Raw genomic sequence first — 22156 nt, 5'->3', positions numbered from 1 at the left:
GCAAATGCCAAATCAAAGACAGTCAAAATGACTTGCCTTAAAAGGAATATTTCTGAGTACAATTACTTGGGAAAAGAAATGACTGTCGGAACTAATGTCTTCTTTATAAGGATATTTGCTATTTCAGTAATTCGATTCCCATCATACACAGATCTTCTTGGGGGATAGATTGCCTCCAAGGGTTGGTCAATTAAAATTATCAAACCTCGGCAGTTCATAGCATGAAAGTAAAAGGCATGAGCAGTATTAACTTCAGCTACATAGATTATTGCTTCTGTGGTTAATTTCTTAAATCTAATCTACAAGAAAATGTGTTGTCAAATAGACAAGGAAATACTTGCTTTCTAGTACCTGGAGAAGCAGTTAAAAAAAAAAAAGAAATAGGCTACAGTTTCAAAACCCTCTTCACACAAGTCCTAAAACCCTAAGTAAAATGAAATTCCAAATTATTGAATTTTAAATCTTCCAGATTCTTCTCTTCATTAAGCTGGCTTTAACCTCAGCCTATTAACATTATTAACACTGAACGTTCCCCTGCACATCTAATGCAGACCAGGGCCGTTCTATACATCAAGAGACCTTTCACTGAGACAGAAAGACTTGTTTCCTCGTTTTTGTCTTAGTTGCCATTTTTGCTGAACGAGATGCACTTTGTAATCATGTTATCAAGGGACTAGGCAATAGTTTGGGATAATGTCAATTCCAAACTGACACTTTTCAATAGTTTCCATTTAATTTAAAGCAGATATTTTATCCAAGACACATATACCTGAAAAATTCCTTGTGCTTGGGCCTATTTTTCTGTAAGTCAAAGTAGTTAGCAGCCACAGAAATCCACACAAACACTGTGCTTCTTTATTTACTGCTTGATGTTCCCCTATTTTGGTTGAGATATATATATATATATGTATATATATATATACATATATCAATCAATCAATCATATTTATTGAGCACTTACTGTGTGCAGAGCACTGTACTAAGCGCTTAGGAAGTACAAGTTGGCAACATATAGAGACAGTCCCTACTCAACAGTGGGCTCACAGTCTAAAAGGGGGAGACAGAGAACAAAACCAAACACACTAACAAAATAAAATAAATAGAATAGATATGTACAAGTAAAATAGAGTAATAAATATGTACAAACATATATACATATATATATATGTCCATCCTCCGTAGGAGTGCATGATACCAAGATTTTATAAATACATAGAAATCACAACTACAACAGTTTATGAAACCTTTGATCTGAAACACTACATGAACTTAAACTTAAAAGGCTCATAAAAATAGGTGGTCTGATAAATTAGAGTGCAGCAGGAAAACAGCGAGGCCTGGTGGATAGAGCATGGACTGGGGACCTGGATTCTAATGTCAGTTCTGCCAGTTGCCTGCTGTGTGACCTCGGGCAAGTCGCTTAACTTCTCTGTGCCTCAGCTCCCCCCCAGCTGTCAAATGGGGATCGAACACTTACTCTACTTCCTTAGACTGTTCACTCATTCATTCATTCAAGTGTATTTATTGAGCACTTACTGTGTGCAGAGCACTGTACTAAGCGCTTGGGAAATACAAATCGGGAACATATAGAAATAGTCCCTACCTAACAATGAGCTCACAGTTTAGGAAGGGGAAACAGACAACAAAACAAGTAGACAGGTGTCAATACCATCAGAAGAAATAGAATTATAGCTATATGCACATCATTAATAAAATAAATAGAGTAATAAATATGTGCAAATATACACAAGTGCTGTGGGGAGAGGAAGGGGGTAGGGCGGAGGGGGCGATGGGGGGGGGAGGAGAAGGAGAGGAAAAGTGGGGGCTCAGTTTGGGAAGGCCTCCTGGAGGAGGTGAGCTCTCAGTAGGGCTTTGAAGGGAGGAAGAGAGGTAGTTTGGTGGATGTGTGAAGGGAGGGCATTCAAGGCCAGGGGGAGGACGTGGGCCAGCGGTCGATGGTGGGACAGGCGAGAACAAGGCACAGTGAGGAGGTTAGCGGTGGCAGAGAAGCAGAGGGTGCGGGCTGGGCTATAGAAGGAGAGAAGGGAGGTGAGGTAGGAAGGGGCGAGGTGATGGACAGCCTTGAAGCCGAGGGTGAGGAGTTTTTGCCTGATTCATAGGTTGACTGGCAGCCACTAGAGATCTTTGAGGAGGGGAGCGACACGCCCAGGGTGTTTCTGTAGGAAGATAATCCAGGAAGCAGAGTGAAGTATAGACTGAAGCAGGGAGAAGCAGGAGGATGGGAGATCAGAGAGGAGGCTGATGCAGTAATCCAGTCGAGATAGGATGAAAGGTTGAACCAGCAAGGTAGCGGTTTGGATGGAGGGGAAAGGGCGGATCTTGGCGATGTTGTGGAGGTGACACCGGCAGGATCTGGTGACAGACCGGATGTGAACCCAAGGAGGGATAAGGACTGTGTCTGACTTGATTACCTTGTATCTACCCCGGTGCTTGGTGCAGTGCTTGGCGTATGGTATGTGTTTAACAAATACCATTATTATTACTACCTCCAGTTAGAGTTGGGATCCTTGAAACAAACCTCTTCTTTTCTGCAATTCCAACCATCTGCAGCCATCCTGCTCAGGAATGGGAGTGGGAACTTTGATGGGGCAGGGGGAACTATAGAAAGTAATAAATGGCGAGGCATGCAGGCCTCAAAAGCCCTGGAGCATCTACATATACATCAGATATATCAGCTCTCTCCCTCTTTACTATCCACTTTCTTCTCTTACTATACCCCAGCTTCCATTCTCTATTCCCAAGCTCAGCTTCTCGCTGTGCCTCATTTATGACTGTCACCTATGACTCCTGCCCTCACCCCCTTTTTCCTGCACAGAACTCCCTCCCCTTTCAACTCCACTGGATTACAGCTCCCTCCACCTTTAAAACCTTTCTGAAATCCCATCTCCTCCAGGAGACTTTCCCCAATGAATTTTTCTTCTTCTGGGGGGGGTCACACCTTCCTTACTGGCATTTCTGTACCACCTGAGCACTTTTGCAAGTCACTACTTCTGAATGCACTTTAGAACCTACCATGTTACCTACTAAATGACTTGCGCATGTCTTCATCCTATTTGTAAATTATTTTATGTCTGTCTCATCAGATAGCTTACGTCACCTTCTGTTGCCTCTTTTACACTGTGAGCCCACTTTTGGGTAGGGACTGTCTCTATATGTTGCCAACTTGTACTTCCCAAGCACTTAGTACAGTGCTTTGCACACAGTAAGCGCTCAATAAATACGATTGATTGATTGATTGCCTCTCCCATTGGCTCAGTGGCTAACCTGTCCTAGTGAAAGAAGGCCAGGCCAGGGAATCAGGGGACCTGAGTTCTAATCCCAGCACTGCCACTTGCCAGTTGTGTGACCCTGGACAATTTCCCCATCTGTACAATGGGCAGGAAATATTAGTTCTCCCTTCCCCTTAGACTAAGCCCCACATCAGAATGTGTCCGACCTGCTTATTTTGTAACCAACCTACAACTTAAATACCACAATTATTATTATTATTAGATAGTAGTCTTCTGCACACAGGAGGCACTCAGATACCTCATTTAATGCTGAAGATATTTTTTTTTGCCTGTCAATTTTTCGGATTAACAAGAACATCTGTCAAAATAAACAATAACAGTGTTTGTTTAATGAAAAGAGTGGAACCCAGCAGGGGAAACTAAAAATTCGAAACCCACCTTTTAATTATTACTATGAATTTTGTTGTTTATTAAGTGCTTGATAGGTTAAACCAAAAAACTATCCTGAAAGGCTGGAGTAGATACAAAATAATCAGATTGGACGTGGTCCCTGTCACACATGAAGCTCAAAATCAAAGAGGGAAGGGACGTTAGGTAACCTCTCCCCATTTTGTAGGTGACCAAGATGAGGCACAGACAGGTTGAGTGTCTTGCCTAAGGTCACACAGCAGGCCAGGCCAGAGCTGAGATCAAACCTTGCATCTCCTGGTTCCCAACCCTGTGTTCTTTCCATTAGGCCATCCTGCCTCTGTCTCTGACACAGTTACTTTCCTTTTCAGTGCCTTAGAGTTCCCATAAGTGGTAATAATATTAGAAGTAGTAGTTGGAGAAGTAGAGTGGCCTAGTGGAAAAGAGCATGGACGGGAGTCAGAAGACCTGGGTTCTAATCCTGGCTCCATCACATACCTGCTGTGTAATCTTTGCCAAGTCACAACTTCTATGTGTCCCAGTTCCCTCCTCTACAGAATGGGAATTCCATATCTGTTCTCCCTCCAACTTAGGCTGTGTTACCCATGTGGGACCTGATTTTCTTGTGTCTACCCCAGTGCTTAATACATAGTAAGGGCTTAAGAAATACCACAATCATCTGCAGTAATGATATTTACTGAACATTTCCTCTATGTTAAGTAATGGACCAAGGGTCGACATGAATATAATTAAGCAAAATTCAAGCATGGGCTCTGTCCCGCATTGGGCTCGCAATCTGTAGTTTTTACAGGTTAGGAATCATAATAAAACAAAAACAAGATTCCAAACAATGATTTACAAAAACCAGCCCGCAGAGATTGTGTTCCAAGGAGTATGTGACTAACATTTTTTAGTAAATGACAATGATAGAAGGATGTGTTTATTCCAGTGGGACACTTCAATACTTCCAAATGGAATTGGAAAGCTAAGAAAATAGCTTGCATAGATTTGTCCTGAAAAGCAAAATTAAACTACTGAATTTCCTTTGGGGCCCACTGTCACTATCAGCAGTGACTAAAAACTATCAGTTTGTTCCCCATCTCAGCTCTTAAGATGTCCCCAAAGGCAATTACCTTTCCAGCAGAGGAAACTAGGATTCAGTTTCTGCAACAGGCCATCAGTGATAAAATGGTAGCAATCAAAATGCCAATTCAGAAATCAATGGGAAAAAGCTGAAGAGTATTATGAGTCACTCCATTCCGCTTAGGGTTTTTGGTGCTGTTTCCAGAACTCGGCCAGAAATGACTTCCCTGCGTCAGCTTTTTCAGACTTTTAATTCCTTGCTTAATCTCCCTGCTCCTTCACCTCCCAGTCTCTTTCCCGTAATGCCCTCGTTGCATATTTGAATCCTGGAATCCACTGGGCGTAATCTCCCTAAAACCTCTTCTACTCCTCTCCAGTCCTATCCTCCTCCCACCCCTCCATCAACCAGTGGGATTTATTGAGCACTTCCTGTGTGCAGAACACTATACTAAGTACTTGGGAGAGTACAACTGAATTGGTAGATGCATCCCTGCCCACAAGGAGACTACAGTCTAGTGGGGGAGACAGACATTACTATAAATCAGTTAAGGATACGTATCTAAGTGCTGTGGGGCTGAGGATGGGTGGGGTGGTGAATACCAAGTGCTTAAAGGGTACAGATCCAATCAATCAGTGGTACTTATGGGGGGCTTATTGTGTGCAGAGCACTGTGCTATGCACTTGGGACAATACAATACAAAAGAGATACGATCCCTGTTCACAATGAGATTACCAAATGTGTTGACTCTCCTACCCTTCCCAATTGTACCTCTTGCCTCCTCTCAAAACCTATTCTCTCCATCCGTGTCCTTCTGAGTCCCAGGCCTGTGTTTTATCCACTAAGCCATGGCCCAGTTCTGAGTTTCCTTCTACTCTCCACCTACACTCCCTCCCTCAGAGAACCCATTTGCTCCCACCGCTTCAACTACCATACCTATGTGGATGATTCACGCTCCATAAAATTCAACTGATTCACAAGTCTCTCTGACCTCTCTTCCTCTCTGCAGTCTCACAATTCCTTCAAGACATCTGTATTTGGACGTCCCACGAAAACCGCAGACTTAGCCTGTCCAAAACAGAACCCCTCATCTTCCCACCCAAACCCTGTCCTCCCTCCACGACTTTCCCATCACCGCTGACAACACAACCATTTTTCTTGTCTTCACAAGCCCCAAATCTTGGCATTATCTTCGATTCATCGCTCTCATTCAACCCATATATTCAGTCTGTCCCCAAATCCTGTAAATCCTATCTTGGCAAATTCTTTGGAATCTGCCCTTTTCTCCTCATCCAAACATACTATGTGGATTCAAGCACTTATTCTACCCCACCTTGATGCCTGCATCAACTTCCTCACTGACCTCCCTGCCCCCATCTCTCCCCACTCTTGTCCATACTTCACTCTTTCCTAAAAACTGTTCAGATCATATCTCTCCATAACCCTCCAAGGGTTACCCATCCATTTCCACATCGCACACTCCTTACTATCGGCTTTAATTAAATTTATTGAGCACTTACTGTGTTCACAGCACTGTGCTAAGTGCTTGGGAAAGTAAAATATAATAGAGTTGATAGATGTGATCCCTAACAACAAGAAGCATACATCTACATGGCACCTTAAGGCACTCAAGTCAGCTAACCCTCTCCTACCTTACTTTGCAGATCTATTACAATGCAGCCCACGTTTAGCTCCTCTAATACCAACATGTTCACTGAACCTTGATCTCGTCCATCTCACTGCCAATCCCTTGCCAGCATCCCCCTCTTGGCCTGGAGCTCCTTTTCCCTTCGTATCCATATCCATCACTCTTACCCCTTCAAAGCTTTCCTCAAATCACATCTCATCCAAGAGGCCTTCCCTAACTAAGCCCTCCTTTCCCCTATTCACCCTTCCTTCTGCATCACCTAAGCACTTGGATCTATACCCCCCGCAAGCATTTGCTATTCATCTCACCCACAACCCCACTGCACTTATTAATTAATAATAATAAGAATGATGATATTTGTTACGCACTTACTATTTGCAAAGCACTGTTCTAAGCGCTGGGGTAGATTATTATTATTATTTTTATTATCATTATGGTGTTTGTTAAGCACTACGATGTGCCAAGCGCTGTTCTGAGCACTGGGGTAGATACAGGGTAATCAGGTTGTCCCATAGTCTTAATCCCCATTTTACAGATGAGGTAACTGAGACCCAGAGAAGTGAAGTGACTTGCCCAAGGTCACAAAGCAGACAAGTGGTGGAGCCGGGATTTGAACCCATGACTTTTAGACTGTGAGCCCACTGTTGGGTAGGGACTGTCTCTATATGTTGCCAATTTGTACTTCCCAAGCGCTTAGTACAGTGCTCTGCACATAGTAAGCGCTCAATAAATACGATTGATTGATTGATTGATTGACTGATTGACCTTCTGAATCCCAGGCCCATGCCCTACCCACTAAGCCATGCTTGTTAATATGGTTGGTTTTGTTCTCCGTCTCCCCCTTCTAGACTGTGAGCCCATTGTTGGGTTGGGACCGTCTCTATGTGTTGCCAACTTGTACTTCCCAGGTGCTTAGTACAGTGCTCTGCACACAGTAAGCGCTCAATAAATACGATTGAATGAATGAATGAATGAATGCACAGTAATCAGTTAGACACAGTCCCTTTCCCACACGGGGCTCACAGTCTTCATCCCCATTTTACAGATGAGGAAATTGACACAGAGAAGTTAAGTGACTTGCCCAAGGTCACACAACAGACAGGTGGTGGTGGAGGCAGGATTAGAACCTACATCCTCTGACTCCCAAGCCCGTGCTCTTCCTACTAGGCCAAGCTGCTTCACAAATATATAATAATAATAATAATAATGGCATTTATTAAGCGCTTACTATGTGCAAAGCACTGTTCTAAGCTCTGGGGAGGTTACAAGGTGATCGAGTCGTCCCACGTGGGGCTCAGTCTTAATCCCCATTTTACAGATGAGGTAACTGAGGCCCAGAGAAGTGAAGTGACTTGCCCAAAGTCACACAGCTGACAAGTGGCGGAGCGGGGATTTGAACCCATGACCTCCGACTCCAAAGCCTGGGCTCTTTCCACTGAGCCATGATATATATATATCTATATATCTATATATCTATATATTCACTTATGCATATTCATTCATTCAATCAATCATATTTATTGAGCACTTACTGTGTGCAGAGCACTGTATTAAATGCTTGGGAAGTACAAGTAGGCAACATATAGAGACAGTCCCTACGCAACAACGGGCTCACAGTCTAGAAGACATCCTTATACCCTGCCATTTCCCCTATTTTAATATTTGTCTCCTCCTATAGACTCTAAACCCCTCGTGGGCAGGAATCACGCCTATCAACTCTATTGTATTGTATTCTTCTACATGTTTCGTACAGTGCTCTCTGCACATGGCAAGTCCTCAATAAATACCACTGAACGACAGACAGTGAAAATCCTTTAGCCTTTATCACTGTTGCAACATTGCCCGAACTTGATAATTACAAAGGTACTTAATTGCTCCTCATCAAAAGTAGGTCTCTACGATTGATTTTCTGCAAAGAAGTCAGTAAGGTCCAAAGAGTCACACAGACAACATATTCAATATATGTACATTATTGACAACAGGGCACCACAAAACAAATCTTTTTCTTCAAGGTCTGTCAGAGAAAATCTAAACTGAATAATGTACTTTACTACAAGCATGAGAAGCAGCGTGGCTCAGTGGAAAGAGCATGGGCGTTGCCAACTTGTACTTCCCAAGCGCTTAGTACAGTGCTCTGCACACAGTAAGCGCTCAATAAATATGATTGATTGATTGATTGGGAGTCAGAGGTTGTGGGTTCTAATCCCGACTCTATAACTTGTCAGCTGTGTGACTTTGGGCAAGTCACTTAACTTCTCTGGGCCTCAGTTCCCTCATCTGTAAAATGGGGATTAAGACTGTGAGCCCCATGTGGGACAACTTGATTACCTTGTATCTGTCCCAGCACTTAGAACAGTGCTTGGCACATAGTAAGTGCTTAAGTATCAGTATTATTATTAAGTGTGTAACACAGGAAAAAGTCGACATTACTTTAAACCTTTAGATCATCCAATTTAGTGTCACAGTGACACAGGGCATTTAGATTTAGGTTAATAAATTATTAAATGTACCTACCTTTCAAAGTGCTGTTTCATTTGCTTACACGCATAGTAAGTTCCATCTCTTAGGCTCTGCATCTTGGTAACTTCAGAAAATGTTCCTTCCCCTATTTTGCCAATCGCCCTATATTCTACAAACAGAAATAATTTTTAAAAACATAACTAAATACACTTTATATTTGTTCTTAATCAAAAAGCAAATACAGTATTTCAATATGTGCTATGTTTCTCATTTACAAATACAGTTTCATATCGCAATTTAATAGTAAAAAAGGGCTTTTTTAAAAAAAATTGGAATTCAATTCTGCTCATTCACATGCCACGGCATTATTAACTGTATGATTACTATTACATATCATGTCCACTATTAACATAGATATGTTTGTTTTTATTTATAAAGCAGAATGAAAAGCCTTCATTTTTACGCTTCAGACACAAATTACCCTAAAAGTTTTAACTGAAAACTAAAACAAGGTGTGAAAGTCAGAATGATCATATTTGTTTTGGGGGCCATAGGCTTAATTCATTAATGCTGGCTCTGACTAGCTTCTGGCTCTGTGGACTAATCAGACTGGATACCTTAATCAGAGTAAAAAAGGAGAGAGTTTCAATTTGTAGTGTAGTAATGATATTAATTGACTGTGATGTCTTTTACTAAGGTTCAGGAAAGCACCTTAGCAAAAACCAGGTTCTCCACTTACAAGGATCTTACTCTCTAATGGGGCTGATGGGTGTAGTAATATTTACAATCATTCAAATTTATTGAGTGCTTACTGTTTTCAGGGCACTGTGCTAAGCGCTTGGAAGAGTTATAATAATAATAATTGTGGTATTTGTTAAGCGCATACTACGTGCCAGGCACTCTGGTGTAGATACAAGTTCAATTGGGTTGAATACAGTTCCTGCCCCACCTAAGGCTCTCAGTCGAAGCCCTCATTTTACAGATGAGTTAACAAACACAGAGAAGTGAAGTGACTGGCCCGAGGTCACAAAGCCACAATTCATTCATTCATTCAATCGTATTTATTGAGCGCTTACTGTGTGCAGAGCACTGTACTAAGCGTTTGGGAAGTACAGGTCGGCAACATACAGAGACGGTCCCTACCCAACAGTGGGCTCACAGACTAGAAGGGGGAGACAGACAACAAAACAAAATAAAACATAGGAACCAAATAAAATAGAGTAAATATGTTCAAGTAAAATAAATAGAGTAATAAATACATACAAACATATATACATATATACAGGTGCTGCGGGGAGGGGAAGGAGGTAAGGCGGGGGGATGGGGAGGTGGGGAGGGGGAGAGGAAAGATGGGGCTCAGTCTGGGCACTAAGAGTGTGCAGAGCACTGTACTAAGTGCTTGGGAAAGTACAATAATAATAATAATGATGGCATTTATTAAGCACTTACTATGTGCAAAGCACTGTTCTAAGCGCTGGGGAGGTTGCAAGGCAATCACGTTGTCCCACGTGGGGCTCACAGTCTTAATTCCCACTTTACAGATGAGGGACCTGAGGCCCAGAGAAGTGAAGTGACTTGCCCCAAGTCACCCAGCTGACAACTGGCAGAGCCGGGATTTGAACCCATGACCTCTGACTCCCAAGCCCGGGCTCTTTCCACTGAGCCATGCTGCTTCCAGATCCTCCATTGGAACCCAGGTCCTTCTGGCTCCCGGGCCTGTGCTCTACCCACTAAGCCACACTGCACAACACGATAACAGACCGATTCCGTGCCCACAGAGGGTTTACAGTCTTGAGGGGGAGGCCAACGGAGTCATCGGAATAAATGACTGACTGCACAACTGACTAGAGATGCACAGCCACAAGTGCTGAGGACTGATGGACCTGAGTTAGGGAAGGCTTGAAGGAAGAGGTGGGATTTTAGTAGGGTGTTGAACAACGGGTCTCTCAGATTTGGGAGTCATCATCAATCGTATTTATTGAGAGCTTACTATGTGCAGAGCACTGTACTAAGCACTTGGGAAGTACAAATTGGCAACATATAGAGACAGTCCCTACCCAACAGTGGGCTCACAGTCTAAAAGGTGGGCTCACAGTCTAAAAGGTGGGCTCACAGTCTAAAAGGGTCATCATCATCATCATCAATCGTATTTATTGAGCGCTTACTGTGTGCAGAGCACTGTACTAAGCGCTTGGGAAGTACAAGCTGGCAACATATAGAGACAGTCCCTACCCAACAGTGGGCTCACGGGGGGAGCGGGGAGCTCCAGGCTGAGGAAACACTGTGAATGAGGGGGTTGAGGTGGGAGACCCGACGGTATTTCAAATTAACCTCAATGCCTAAGGCCAGAATTCCACTAAACATTTTCTCTGCTAAACATCTCCCTCGTTACCCTCTCCTACGAGGTGAAGGATATGGACCACTGTAGCCAGGTTTGAGTCAGGAATAAGCCAGGAATAAGCGAGACACCGAGTACAGTGTTTTATTTGTACATATCTATTCTATTTATTTTATTTTGTTAGTATGTTTGGTTTTGTTCTCTGCCTCCCCCTTTTAGACTGTGAGCCCACTGTTGGGTAGGGACTGTCTCTATATGTTGCCAACTTGTACTTCCCAAGCGCTTAGTACAGTGCTCTGCACATAGTAAGCACTCAATAAATACGATTGATTGATTGATTGATTACAGGATGATTGGCAATCTGCTTTCCGTCCTAAAATGATTTTTTCCTCTCGTCTCACTGTGGAATGGGGGAGAAAAGTAAATATGTCAAAGCCCTATTAGAAGCCTAATACAATTGCTAAGTGTCGGTGGTTGAGAAGAACAAATACTTTCAAATGATCTTCCAGAATTTCATTTGCTCATTTAAAGTAATAGTCACAGAAAAGTACCTTACCAATATGCTTAAAGTGCTTCTTATGTTTGTATAGTATAAGTGACCTCGCTTTGACCAATAATGTATAGCAGCCCTGTCTATAGATCCAAGAAATGCTGTCCTAAAAGAGTAATACCATTGCAATGGATTTCAAGGACTTTTAGACTGTGAGCCCACTGTTGGGTAGGGACTGTCTCTAGATGTTGCCAACTTGTACTTCCCAAGCGCTTAGTACAGTGCTCTGCACACAGTAAGCGCTCAATAAATACGACTGATGATGATGATACAAGGTGGGAGGGTGGGGGCAGTCTAAGCTCATTACAAGCAAGGAACATTACTGCTAATTCTGTGGTATTCATTCAATCATATTTATTGAACGCTTACTGTGTGCACGGCACTGTACTAAGCGCTTGGGAAGTACATATCGGCGACATATTGTACTCTCCCAAACGCTTAGAACAATGCTCTGCACACAGTAAGCACTCAATTAATACCACTGATTGATTGATTCTACACCCAACTGTCCTAGAAGCAGGAAGCTGCCACTCCACATTTTGGAAAGGAAAGACAAAGCTGTGGCTCGCTCCACTTTTTTCCTGCCAAATCTAAATTCTTTTCTCTTGGGGTTTTCCTGTGGAACCACTGCTCCAAGAGGAAAATCATCAAGAAGGAAGTCTGGGGAAAAATATGGCTTCCCACGTGGAAAAAAAAATCATGGAAAGTTACAGACCACCTCCAGAAAATTTGCCATAGTTATGAGTCAGTTAAAAGCGCAGCTGTCCATTGTGCTATAAAGGTGTCCTTAATTCTAAAACATTTCCCTGTTGGTCATCTGCAAGTGCTAGTAAGGAGAAAAATAGCCAAAAGGAAGTTGTAAAGGAAAAAAGGAGAGGCATTTTAGGGACCGTCACTATATGTTGCCAACTTGTACTTCCCAAGTGCTTAGTACAGTGCTCTGCACACAGTAAGCGCTCAATAAATGACTGACAATGAATGAATCTTGGTTAATCAGCCCCTGAATAATTTAGAGTTGCCTATAGAAACTAATACAAGCAGAATTTATGCAACTATCAAGAAAGCATTACCCTCTAAGAAGCTCATTTGTATTTCCAAAAATAATTATGGGACTAACAGCAAATATTAATAGTAAAAGATGTCTTCGACTTCACAGGGGAAAGAATGAACACAATTTCAATTTCAACTCAAGCTTTTTCCTTAATTGTCCAAATACGCCGTCTCAGTGCCATCTTTACCGAATAAGTGGAAACATAACTTAAGCTTGACTCTGATTCGGTCTGCTTTTTATGTATTACATTACTACAGCAGAGCCGTTGCTTTGGCTCTATGCTATGGGCGTGTGCCAGGAATTTCTAACCCCTCTCCTCCTTCCAAAAGCTGGAGATAGAGGTCGTCTGGGAAGTTTGGAAGGAAGGCAGTTGGAGGGTGGAGGAGGAGGGAGGAGGAAGAGGAGAAAGGAGGAGGAGGAGAAAGGAGGGAGGAGGAGGTAGAGAAAGGAGGGAGGAGGAGGTAGAAAAAGATGGGAGGAGGCAGGAGGGGGGAAAGATGAAGGAGGAGGAAGAAGGTTGAGTCTCTTCCTCACTCATCAGGAAGAACGGCTGTGGCTAGTTGAGTTAAGCTCCTGCAGCTGAGCTGAGTCTCAACAATCTGCCTCTCCTCCCCCTGACTGGGGCTCTCTCCAGCTGCAGCCACTGCCACCCCTCTTAAATACTGTCATGCTTTGGAGGTATAGTAATATTAATAACTGATCATAATTATTGTATTGTTAAGTGCTTCCTATGCACCAAGCCCTGGTCTGTGCACTGGGGTAGATAGACACAAGGTTATCAGGTTGGACCCAGTCCCTGTACCCCATAGGGCTCACTGTTTAGATAAGAGGGAGTAGGATTTAATCCCCATTTTACAGATAAGAAGTTAAACGACTTGCCAAAAGCCACAGAGCAGACAAGAGGCAGAGCCGGGATTAGAACCCAGGTCCTCTCGCACCCCAGGCAGTCCTCTTTCCTCTAGGTCTCGCTGCTTCTCAGATTCATTCTATGTATTTAAAGTACAAAATACAACGGGTTAGATGTTTCCCCTATATCTTAATAGGGGTGGGGGAAAGGAGAGGTCATTGGATTTTAAACCGTATTTAAGGGAGTCGATGAGGTCCAATATCCTAAGAGTCCACAAGAGAATGCTTCTCGAAGCCAAAAGCAATTAAGCCAATAGTGATTACTCCTCTTCATTTCATTAGAACGGGGTTCATTGTTCTTTCATGAGCCAATCTATTTCGTATCAGATAGCAGAACTGAGATTCACATAATTGAATTACCTCCTTTATTTCTTTGATTTGAATTCCATCTTGATTTTATTTCTAACTTGGAAGCACATCAAAAGTAAACACCTGATGAAAAAACTTTAATCAGCCTGCGAACTACACAAAATATTAATTGCTGATAGGAACAGAGCAACCTAGGCTCATCTCAATATTTCAGAAATAGCAGAAAAGGTATTTGGGATGTACTTGTATTTTTTTCTGCAAAGTTGAACCAATTTTGAGGATCAGTGAAGATGAAATTTTCAGCAACTCAGTAAAATGGCCATTACTTTCAAGGTAATACTTAACAATTGTGTAGTCCTTTACATTTTAACTATTTACACATTTAAATTCCACTTATGAGACCCACCGGTAAATCAATACAAATTGTTAACGATAAAATTCAAAACTGAATTCAATAGCCATGAATTATCTGGCCAAGCTTTAGGTGAACTTGAAATGAAATATGAAAATTCCATTAACACTAGAAACCTGTCCTTCCAAACCAAATACAAGAAATGAGAACAAAACTGTCCATGAATTTAGTACAGTGCTCTGCATACAGTAAGCACTCAATAAATACCTTTGATTGACTGAACACTCCTCAGCCTTTAATAGATTACCCAGTCATTACAGAAAAACACACAAAAATATGCCCCCAATTTTTCATCTTGGATACCAAATATCACAATTTTATATATATGTATGTATATATATACATACATATATATATATATATGTTTCTGTGATCAATCCACCTTACAACTCTTTTAACTACAGCAACTGTGGTTGACTGAAAATCATATCCTCAAGTGACCCATTAAAGTTCCCAGTTAGCACAGTGGAAAAATAAAGCAATGAGAAACTCAAATGAACAATTTGAGACTGAACGATTAAGAAACAGCATGGACTAGCAGATAAAGCATGGGCCTGGGAATCAGAAAGACTCGGGTTCTAATCCTGCTCTGCAACACGTCTGCTGTGTGACTTTGGACAAGTCACTTTAAACTTCTCCAGGCCTCATGTGCGTCATCTATAAAATGGTAATCAATACAACGAGCCTCAAGTGTCCAACCTGATTAGCCTGTATCTACCCCAGTGCTTGGTACAGTCACAAATTAAGCACTTAAATACCACAGTTATTATTATCACCTGGATCACAACTGTTCACAGTCACAATCATGGAAACCACAGAGGAAGCTGTTTTCAATTTAAACACATGCCAAGGAATACATCAGTTCCTAATATGAGAGGCAGTCCACAGAATTTCTTAATACTCGAGATTTCCCATCTGGAAATGGGCCCATAAGAAAACTACAGCCCTCTCTCGATCCTCACTCTCCATCTCCCTGCTCTCTGTTCTGCCCAAACTCTTTCAACATGCTATATATGCCAAATGCTTTGACTTCATCAATGATATTTATTGAACTCTATGTGTGGAGCACTGTATTAAGCACTGGAGAGACTACAATAGTTGGTAGGCACAATATTGCCCTCATGGAGCATCTCAACTAATTCTCTCTTTGACTCTCTACAATCTGGTTTCCAATTTCTTTTCTCCACTGAAATGAAGCCCAGTGGGCTCTACCGTATCAATCAATCGTATTATTGAGTGCTTACTGTGTGCAGAGCACTGTACTAAGGGCTTATCCTGATCTTCCTTGACTTTTCTGCCTGTTTTGCTACTGCGGACCCTTTCCTCCTCAGACACCATCAGACTTAAGATGCTCTTCTGATTCTCCTCCTCATCTGCTCCATTTCCACCTCTCATCAACTATCGGCGGACATCCATCCCTCAAGGCTCTATTCTGGGCCCCCTGCTCTGCTCATTCCACTTTCAGGTAACTCATTCATCCATTTACTTGTGTATATAAATGTATTATCAGTATACAGTCGATTATTTAATCTAGAGGAGGGAGCACAGGCCTGCGAGTCAGAAGGACCTGAGTTCTAATACCTGCTCTGCCAATTGCTTGCTGTGTGACTGACCCTGGGCACTCCCCTGTGCCTCGGTTTCCTCAACTGTAAAATGGGGATGCCTATTCTTCCTCATACTTAGATTGTGAGTCCCGTGTGGGACGGGGATTGGGTCCAACTTGATTAACTTGAACCTATCCCAGCGCTTAGAACAGTATTTGACACATAGTAAGCACAAAAATAGACTACTCTATTTGCAAACCTCTTTATGTCTGTCCCCTCAAATAGAGGTAAGAGCCTTGTGAGCAGGGATTGGTGTCAAGCTTTCCCTAGCACTCAATACAGTGCAATAATAATAATAATTAATAACTATCGTGTTTGTTAAGCACTTACTATGTGCCAAGCACAATTCTAAGCACTGGGGTACATACAGGGTAATCAGGTTGTCCCACGTGGGGCTCACACTTTTAATCCCCATTTGACAGATGGGGTAACTGAAGCCCAGCGAAGTGAATTGCCCAAGGTCACACAGCAGACAAGTGGCAGAGCCGGGATTAGAACCCACGTCCTCTGACTCCCAAACCTATGCTCTTTCCACTAAGCCACCGCTTCTCACTGCCCAGCACACTGTTATACTATCTGCCAAGCACTGGGATTGATGCAAGTGCTCTGCACAAAGGAAACGCTCAATAAATACGATTGAATGAATGAATTATAGGCAGCCCAGACACAGCCCCACGTAGGGCAATAAATACCATTCCTCTCATCAATCTATCAATTAAGCGCTTAGTACAGTGCTTTGCACACAGTAAGCACTCAACAAATACGATTGAATGAATGTGCAGAGCACTGTACTAAGTGCTTGGGAGAGTACAATATAACAGAGTTGGCACATACCCTGCCCACATCGATGTTGGGCAAGTCACTTCACTTCTCTGGGCCTCAGTTCCCTCATCTGTAAAATGGGGATGAAGACTGTGAGCCCCTCGTGGGACAACCTGATTACCTTGTACCTACCCCAGTGCTTAGAACAGTGCTTTGCACATAGTAAGTGCTTAACAAATACCAACATTATTATTATTATTATCGAGCTTAATTTACAATCCCTTCCTCTTGCCTCTAGGGTAGCTCCACTTGGATGCCCGATTGGCACCTCAAACTCAAAGTCTAAAAAATGAACTCCTTATCTTCTCCTCCTAAACCCACTCCCCGACCTAACTTTCCCACCAATATTGCCTCGGTTACCTCATCTGTAAAATGGGGATTAATACTGGGAGCCTCCCGTGGGACAACCTGATCACCTTGTAACATCCCCAGCGCTTAGAACGGTGCTTTGCACATAGTAAGCGCTTAAGTGCCATTATAAAAAACTGGGGTCACAGTCTAAAGAAAAGGAGCAAAGTGCAAGGGTGGATTGTCGTGGGAAAGTCGTCGGCAAAGCAGAAATCGCTTTGTGGGGGTGGTCCATTACGCAGCACCCTCAGACCAATTCCATGATGACTGGCCTCCTCTCCAGGACTCCTTGATGTTACATGACTGCTGACTCTTCCCCAAAACTCCCTTAGCAAAAAGATTGAGGGTTTGACTGAAAAACTTCCAGTGACTACCAATCTCCCTCTGCTTCAAGGAGAGGCTCCTTATCATTGGCTTCAAGATTTTCCACCAGCTTTCTCCGTCTCACAGATCAACTCTCAATTAGTATCTCCCTAACTCGCCTCCAGTAGTAATATTATTTATTATGCGCTTACTGTATGCAGAGCACTGTGTTAAGCGTTAGGAACAAGAACACAGGTGGGACTTGGACACGGACCCTGTCCCCCAGGGAGACTGTGCGCCTGTTGTTGGGTAGGGACCGTCTCTATATGTTGCCGACTTGTACTTCCCAAGCGCTTAGTACAGTGCTCTGCACACAGTAAGCGCTCAATAAATACGATTGAATGAATGAACTCCATCGTCCTCCCTGCCCCTGAACCAACTTGCCAACTTGTTGCCAACTTGTACTTCCCAAGTGCTTAGTACAGTGCTCTGCACACAGTAAGCGCTCAATAAATATGATTGATTGATTGAACCCTGCAATCTTGATATCATTCCCCAACTCCTCACTGTCTTCCAGGTCTCATATTTGGTCAGCTGCTAAATCCTGGCCAGCCCCTTTCTTCCCACCCAAACAGTTATTACCATGGTCCAATCCCTTGTCCTATCGTAGTTAGATCATTACCCACTTTAATTGGACTCTCCCAAGTGCTTAGTACAGTGCTCTGCACACAGTAAGTATTCAACAAATACTGCTGATTGACTGGCCTCCTCCCTAGTCTACCAGCCTCCAGGAATATTAGTAATGGCATTTACTGAGTATCTACTGGGAACAGTGGTTAAATACAACAGAAATAGTAATCTCGTTCTCTACATGCAAGGAGCTCAGGCTCTAATGGGGGGAACCAACCTAAAAATATTACACAGTGAACACGGAGAGTCAAGATAAATTTAGTGTTCAACTGACTACATATATAAATGGATTTTGAGGAAGGGAATAAATTGATTGAGTGTTAGAGATGGCTGTTGGGTTGACAACTCGAGGTGTTGAGAATTACTCTGGGAAGCCTTGTTGGAGAAGGTGGGCTCTTAGGTTGGCTTTGAAGTTTAAGGACTGAGGTATATTCACCCCACCCTCAGTCCTACACCATTTACATACATATCTGTAATTTATTTATATTGTCTGTCTCTCCCTCTCGACTGCAAGCTCCTTGTAGGCAGGGAACATGTCTATCAACTCTGTTCTATTGCAGTGTGTTCGCACAGCGCTCTGTGCATAAGTGCTCAAAAACCATGATTGAGCCATACTTCATTCTGTTGCCTGGATCATTCTTTTTTAAATGGCATTTATTAAGCACTTACTATGTGCAAAGCAGTGTTCTAAGCGCTGGGGAGGTGACAAGGTGATCAGGTTGTCCCATGGGGGGCTCACAGTCTTAATCCCCATTTTACAGATGAGGGAACTGAGGCCCAGAGAAGTGAAGTGACTTGCCCAAAGTCACCCAGCTGACAACTGGTGGAGTGAGGATTTGAACCCATGACCTCTGACTCCAAAACCTGTGCTATTTCCACTGAGCCATACTGCTAACACTATTCAGTCTATGTTTCCCTGCTCCACAAGAACCTCCAGTGGTTGCCCATCCACTTTTGCAAATAGAAACTCCTTACTGGCTTTAAATAACAATAATGATGGCATTTATTAAGTGCTTACTATGTGCAAAGCACTCAATCACCGTGCCCTCTGCACACACACCTTACCTCCCTGATTTCCCACTACAACCCAGTCTGCACATCCCACTTCACTAATGCCAGCCTAATGGGGAAGCAGCATGACCTAGTGGGTAAAGCACAAGTCTGGGAGTCAGAAGGACCAGGGTGCAAATGCCAACTTTGCCACCTGCCTGCTGTGTCACCTTGGGCAAGTCACAAAACTTGCCTTGGTTACCTCACCTGTAAAATATGGATTAAGACGGTGAGCCTCAAGTGGGACACGGACTGTGTCCAATCTGATTAGCTTGAGTCTACCCTAGTGCTTAGTATAGTGTCTGGCACATAGTAAGCACTTATATACCAACCTCCCTCTCATCCCCCCCCCAAAAAAAACCTATACACTGTACCACGATCTCATCTATCTCGCCTCTGATCCCTTGCCCACATCCTGCATCTGGCCTGGAATTCCCTCCCTCTTCAAATTCATTCATTCATTCAATCAATCAATCGTATTTATTCATTCATTCAATCTTATTTATTGAGCGCTAACTGTGTGCAGAGCACTGTACTAAGCGCTTGGGAAGTCCAAGTTGGCAACATATAGAGACGGCCCCTACCCAACAACGGGCTCACAGTCTAGAAGGGGGAGGCAGACAACAAAACAAAACATGTGGACAGGTGTCAAGTCATCAGAACAAACAGAATTAAAGCTAAATGCACATCATTAACAAAATAAATAGAACAGTAAATATGTACAAGTACTGAGCACTTACTGTGTGCACAGCACTGGACTAAGCGCTTGGGAAGTCCAAGTTGGCAACATATAGAGACGGTCCCTACCCAACAACGGGCTCACAGTCTTGAAGTGGGAGGCAGACAACAAAACAAAACATGTGGACAGGTGTCAAGTCATCAGAACAAACAGAATTAAAGCTAAATGCACATCATTAACAAAATAAATAGAACAGTAAATATGTACAAGTACTGAGCACTTACTGTGTGCAGAGCACTGGACTAAGCGCTTGGGAAGTCCAAGTTGGCAACATATAGAGACGGTCCCTACTCAACAACAGGCTCACAGTCTAGAAGGGGGAGGCAGACAACAAAACAAAACATGTGGACAGGTGTCAAGTCATCAGAACAAATAGAATTAAAGCTAAATGCACATCATTAACAAAATAGAACAGTAAATATGTACAAGTATTGAGCACTTACTGTATGCAGAGCACTGTACTAAGCACTTGGGAGAGTACAGTACAACAATATACAGGCACAGACCCAGCCTACAACAAGCTTATAGTCTAGAGAGGGGGAGACAGACAATTATATAAATAAATAAATTACAGATATGAATATAAGTGCTGTGGGGCTGGGAAGGGAGAAGAACAAAGGGAGCAAGTCAGGGTGACACAGAAGGGAGTGGGAGATGAGGAAAGGAGGGCTTAGTCAGGGAAGGCCGCTTGGAGATGTGCCTTCAATGTGCCTTTGAAGGTGGGGAGAGTAATTTTCTGTTTGATTTGGGGAGGGAGGGCGTTCCAGACCAGAGGCAGGATGTGGGCTAGGGGTCGGGGGCGAGATAGACAAGATCAAGGTACAGTGAGAAGGTTAGCATTCGAGGAGCAAAGTGTGCAGGCTGGATTGTAGTAAGAGAGTAGTGAGGTGAAGTAGGAGGGGGCAAGGTGATTGACTGCTTTAAAGCAATGGCAAGGAGTTTTTGTTTTGAGGCGGAGGTGGATGGGCAGCCACTGGAGGTTTTTTTGAGGAGTTAGGAGACAAGTCCTGAATGTTTTGGTAGAAAAATAATCTGGGTAGCAGCGTGAAGTATGGACTAGAGTGGGGACAGACAGAAAGCTGGGAGATCATCAAGGAGACTAACGTAGTTATCCAGGAGGGAAAGGATGAATGAGTGTATTAACATGGTAGCAATTTGGATGGAGAGGAAAAGGTGGATTTAAGCGATGTTGTGAAGGTGGGACCAATAGGATTTGGTAATGGGTTGAATATGTGGGTTGAGAGTGGAGTCAAGGATAATGCCAAGGTTAGGGTTTCTGAGACAAAGGATGGTAGCGCTGACTACTGTGATGGGAAAGTCATGGGGAGGACAGGGTTGGAGTGGGAAGATAAGGAGTTCAGTTTCGGACGTGTTAAGCTTGAGGTGACAGGAAGGCACCCTAGTAGAGATGGCTTGAGGGCAAGAGGAGATGCAAGTCTGGAGAAGGGGAGAGAGATGATAACCAATAGATGATAAAAGGCCTGCAAGAGGCCTTTCATCCATTCAATCGTATTTATTGAGCACTTACTGTGTGCAGAGCACTGTACTAAGCACTTGAAAACCCAATTAAGCCCTCATTTCCTCATCCCACTCCCTCCGCAACATCCTTGCACTTGGATCTGCACCCTTTTATTCACCCCTCCCTCAGCCCCACAGCACTTAATGTACATCTCTGTATTTTATTTATATCAAATCACATCTGTCTCCCCCTCTAAACTGCAAGCTCACTGAGGGCAGGGAACATTTCTACCTACTCTGTTATACTCTCCCAAGTGCTTAGTACCGTGCTCGGCACACAGCAAGCACTCAATAAATATCATTCATGATGATGGTATTTAAAGCATGAATATGGAGTTGGAGGTAGATGAGATAAGAACAAAGTACAGCTGGAAGGATGATAAGTGCAAGCAGTGGAGCAGTTGGTAAGAAGAATTGATATGTAAGAACCAGTAGAAAGGAAATAATGGTATTTATTCAGTCATAATTATTGAGCGCTTATTGTGTGCAGAGCACTGTACTAAGCACTTGGGAAAGTACAATTTAACAATAAACACATTCCCTGTCCACAACACACTTATAGTAAGTAGTAAGGTAAGCTAAAATGGGCCCCAGCATCATCATCATCATCATCAATTGTATTTATTGAGCGCTTACTATGTGCAGAGCACTGTACTAAGCGCTTGGGA

General features: G+C 43.0%; 1 protein-coding gene across 5 annotated transcripts in view; it reads right to left on the bottom strand.

The window, feature by feature from the left end:
- The window catches only part of MOK (MOK protein kinase), a 62112-nt gene that overhangs the window by 34377 nt on the left and 5579 nt on the right, over window positions 1-22156 (bottom strand). For 4 of the 5 annotated variants that reach the window (XM_038751934.1, XM_038751935.1, XM_038751937.1 and 1 more), the window contains exon 2: window positions 8903-9017. The exons of the other annotated variant lie outside the window; for it this stretch is intronic. In XM_038751934.1, coding sequence (XP_038607862.1) covers window positions 8903-9017 — 115 coding nt within the window. The remainder of the gene's footprint in view (window positions 1-8902; window positions 9018-22156) is intronic. 5 annotated transcript variants of the gene reach the window in all.

Source organism: Tachyglossus aculeatus, chromosome 1 (assembly GCF_015852505.1).
Source record: "Tachyglossus aculeatus isolate mTacAcu1 chromosome 1, mTacAcu1.pri, whole genome shotgun sequence".
In the NCBI taxonomy this organism is placed as follows: Eukaryota; Metazoa; Chordata; class Mammalia; order Monotremata; family Tachyglossidae; genus Tachyglossus; species Tachyglossus aculeatus.
Note: the sequence above shows the minus strand (reverse complement) of the source record. Positions and strands in the feature narration are given on the sequence as shown.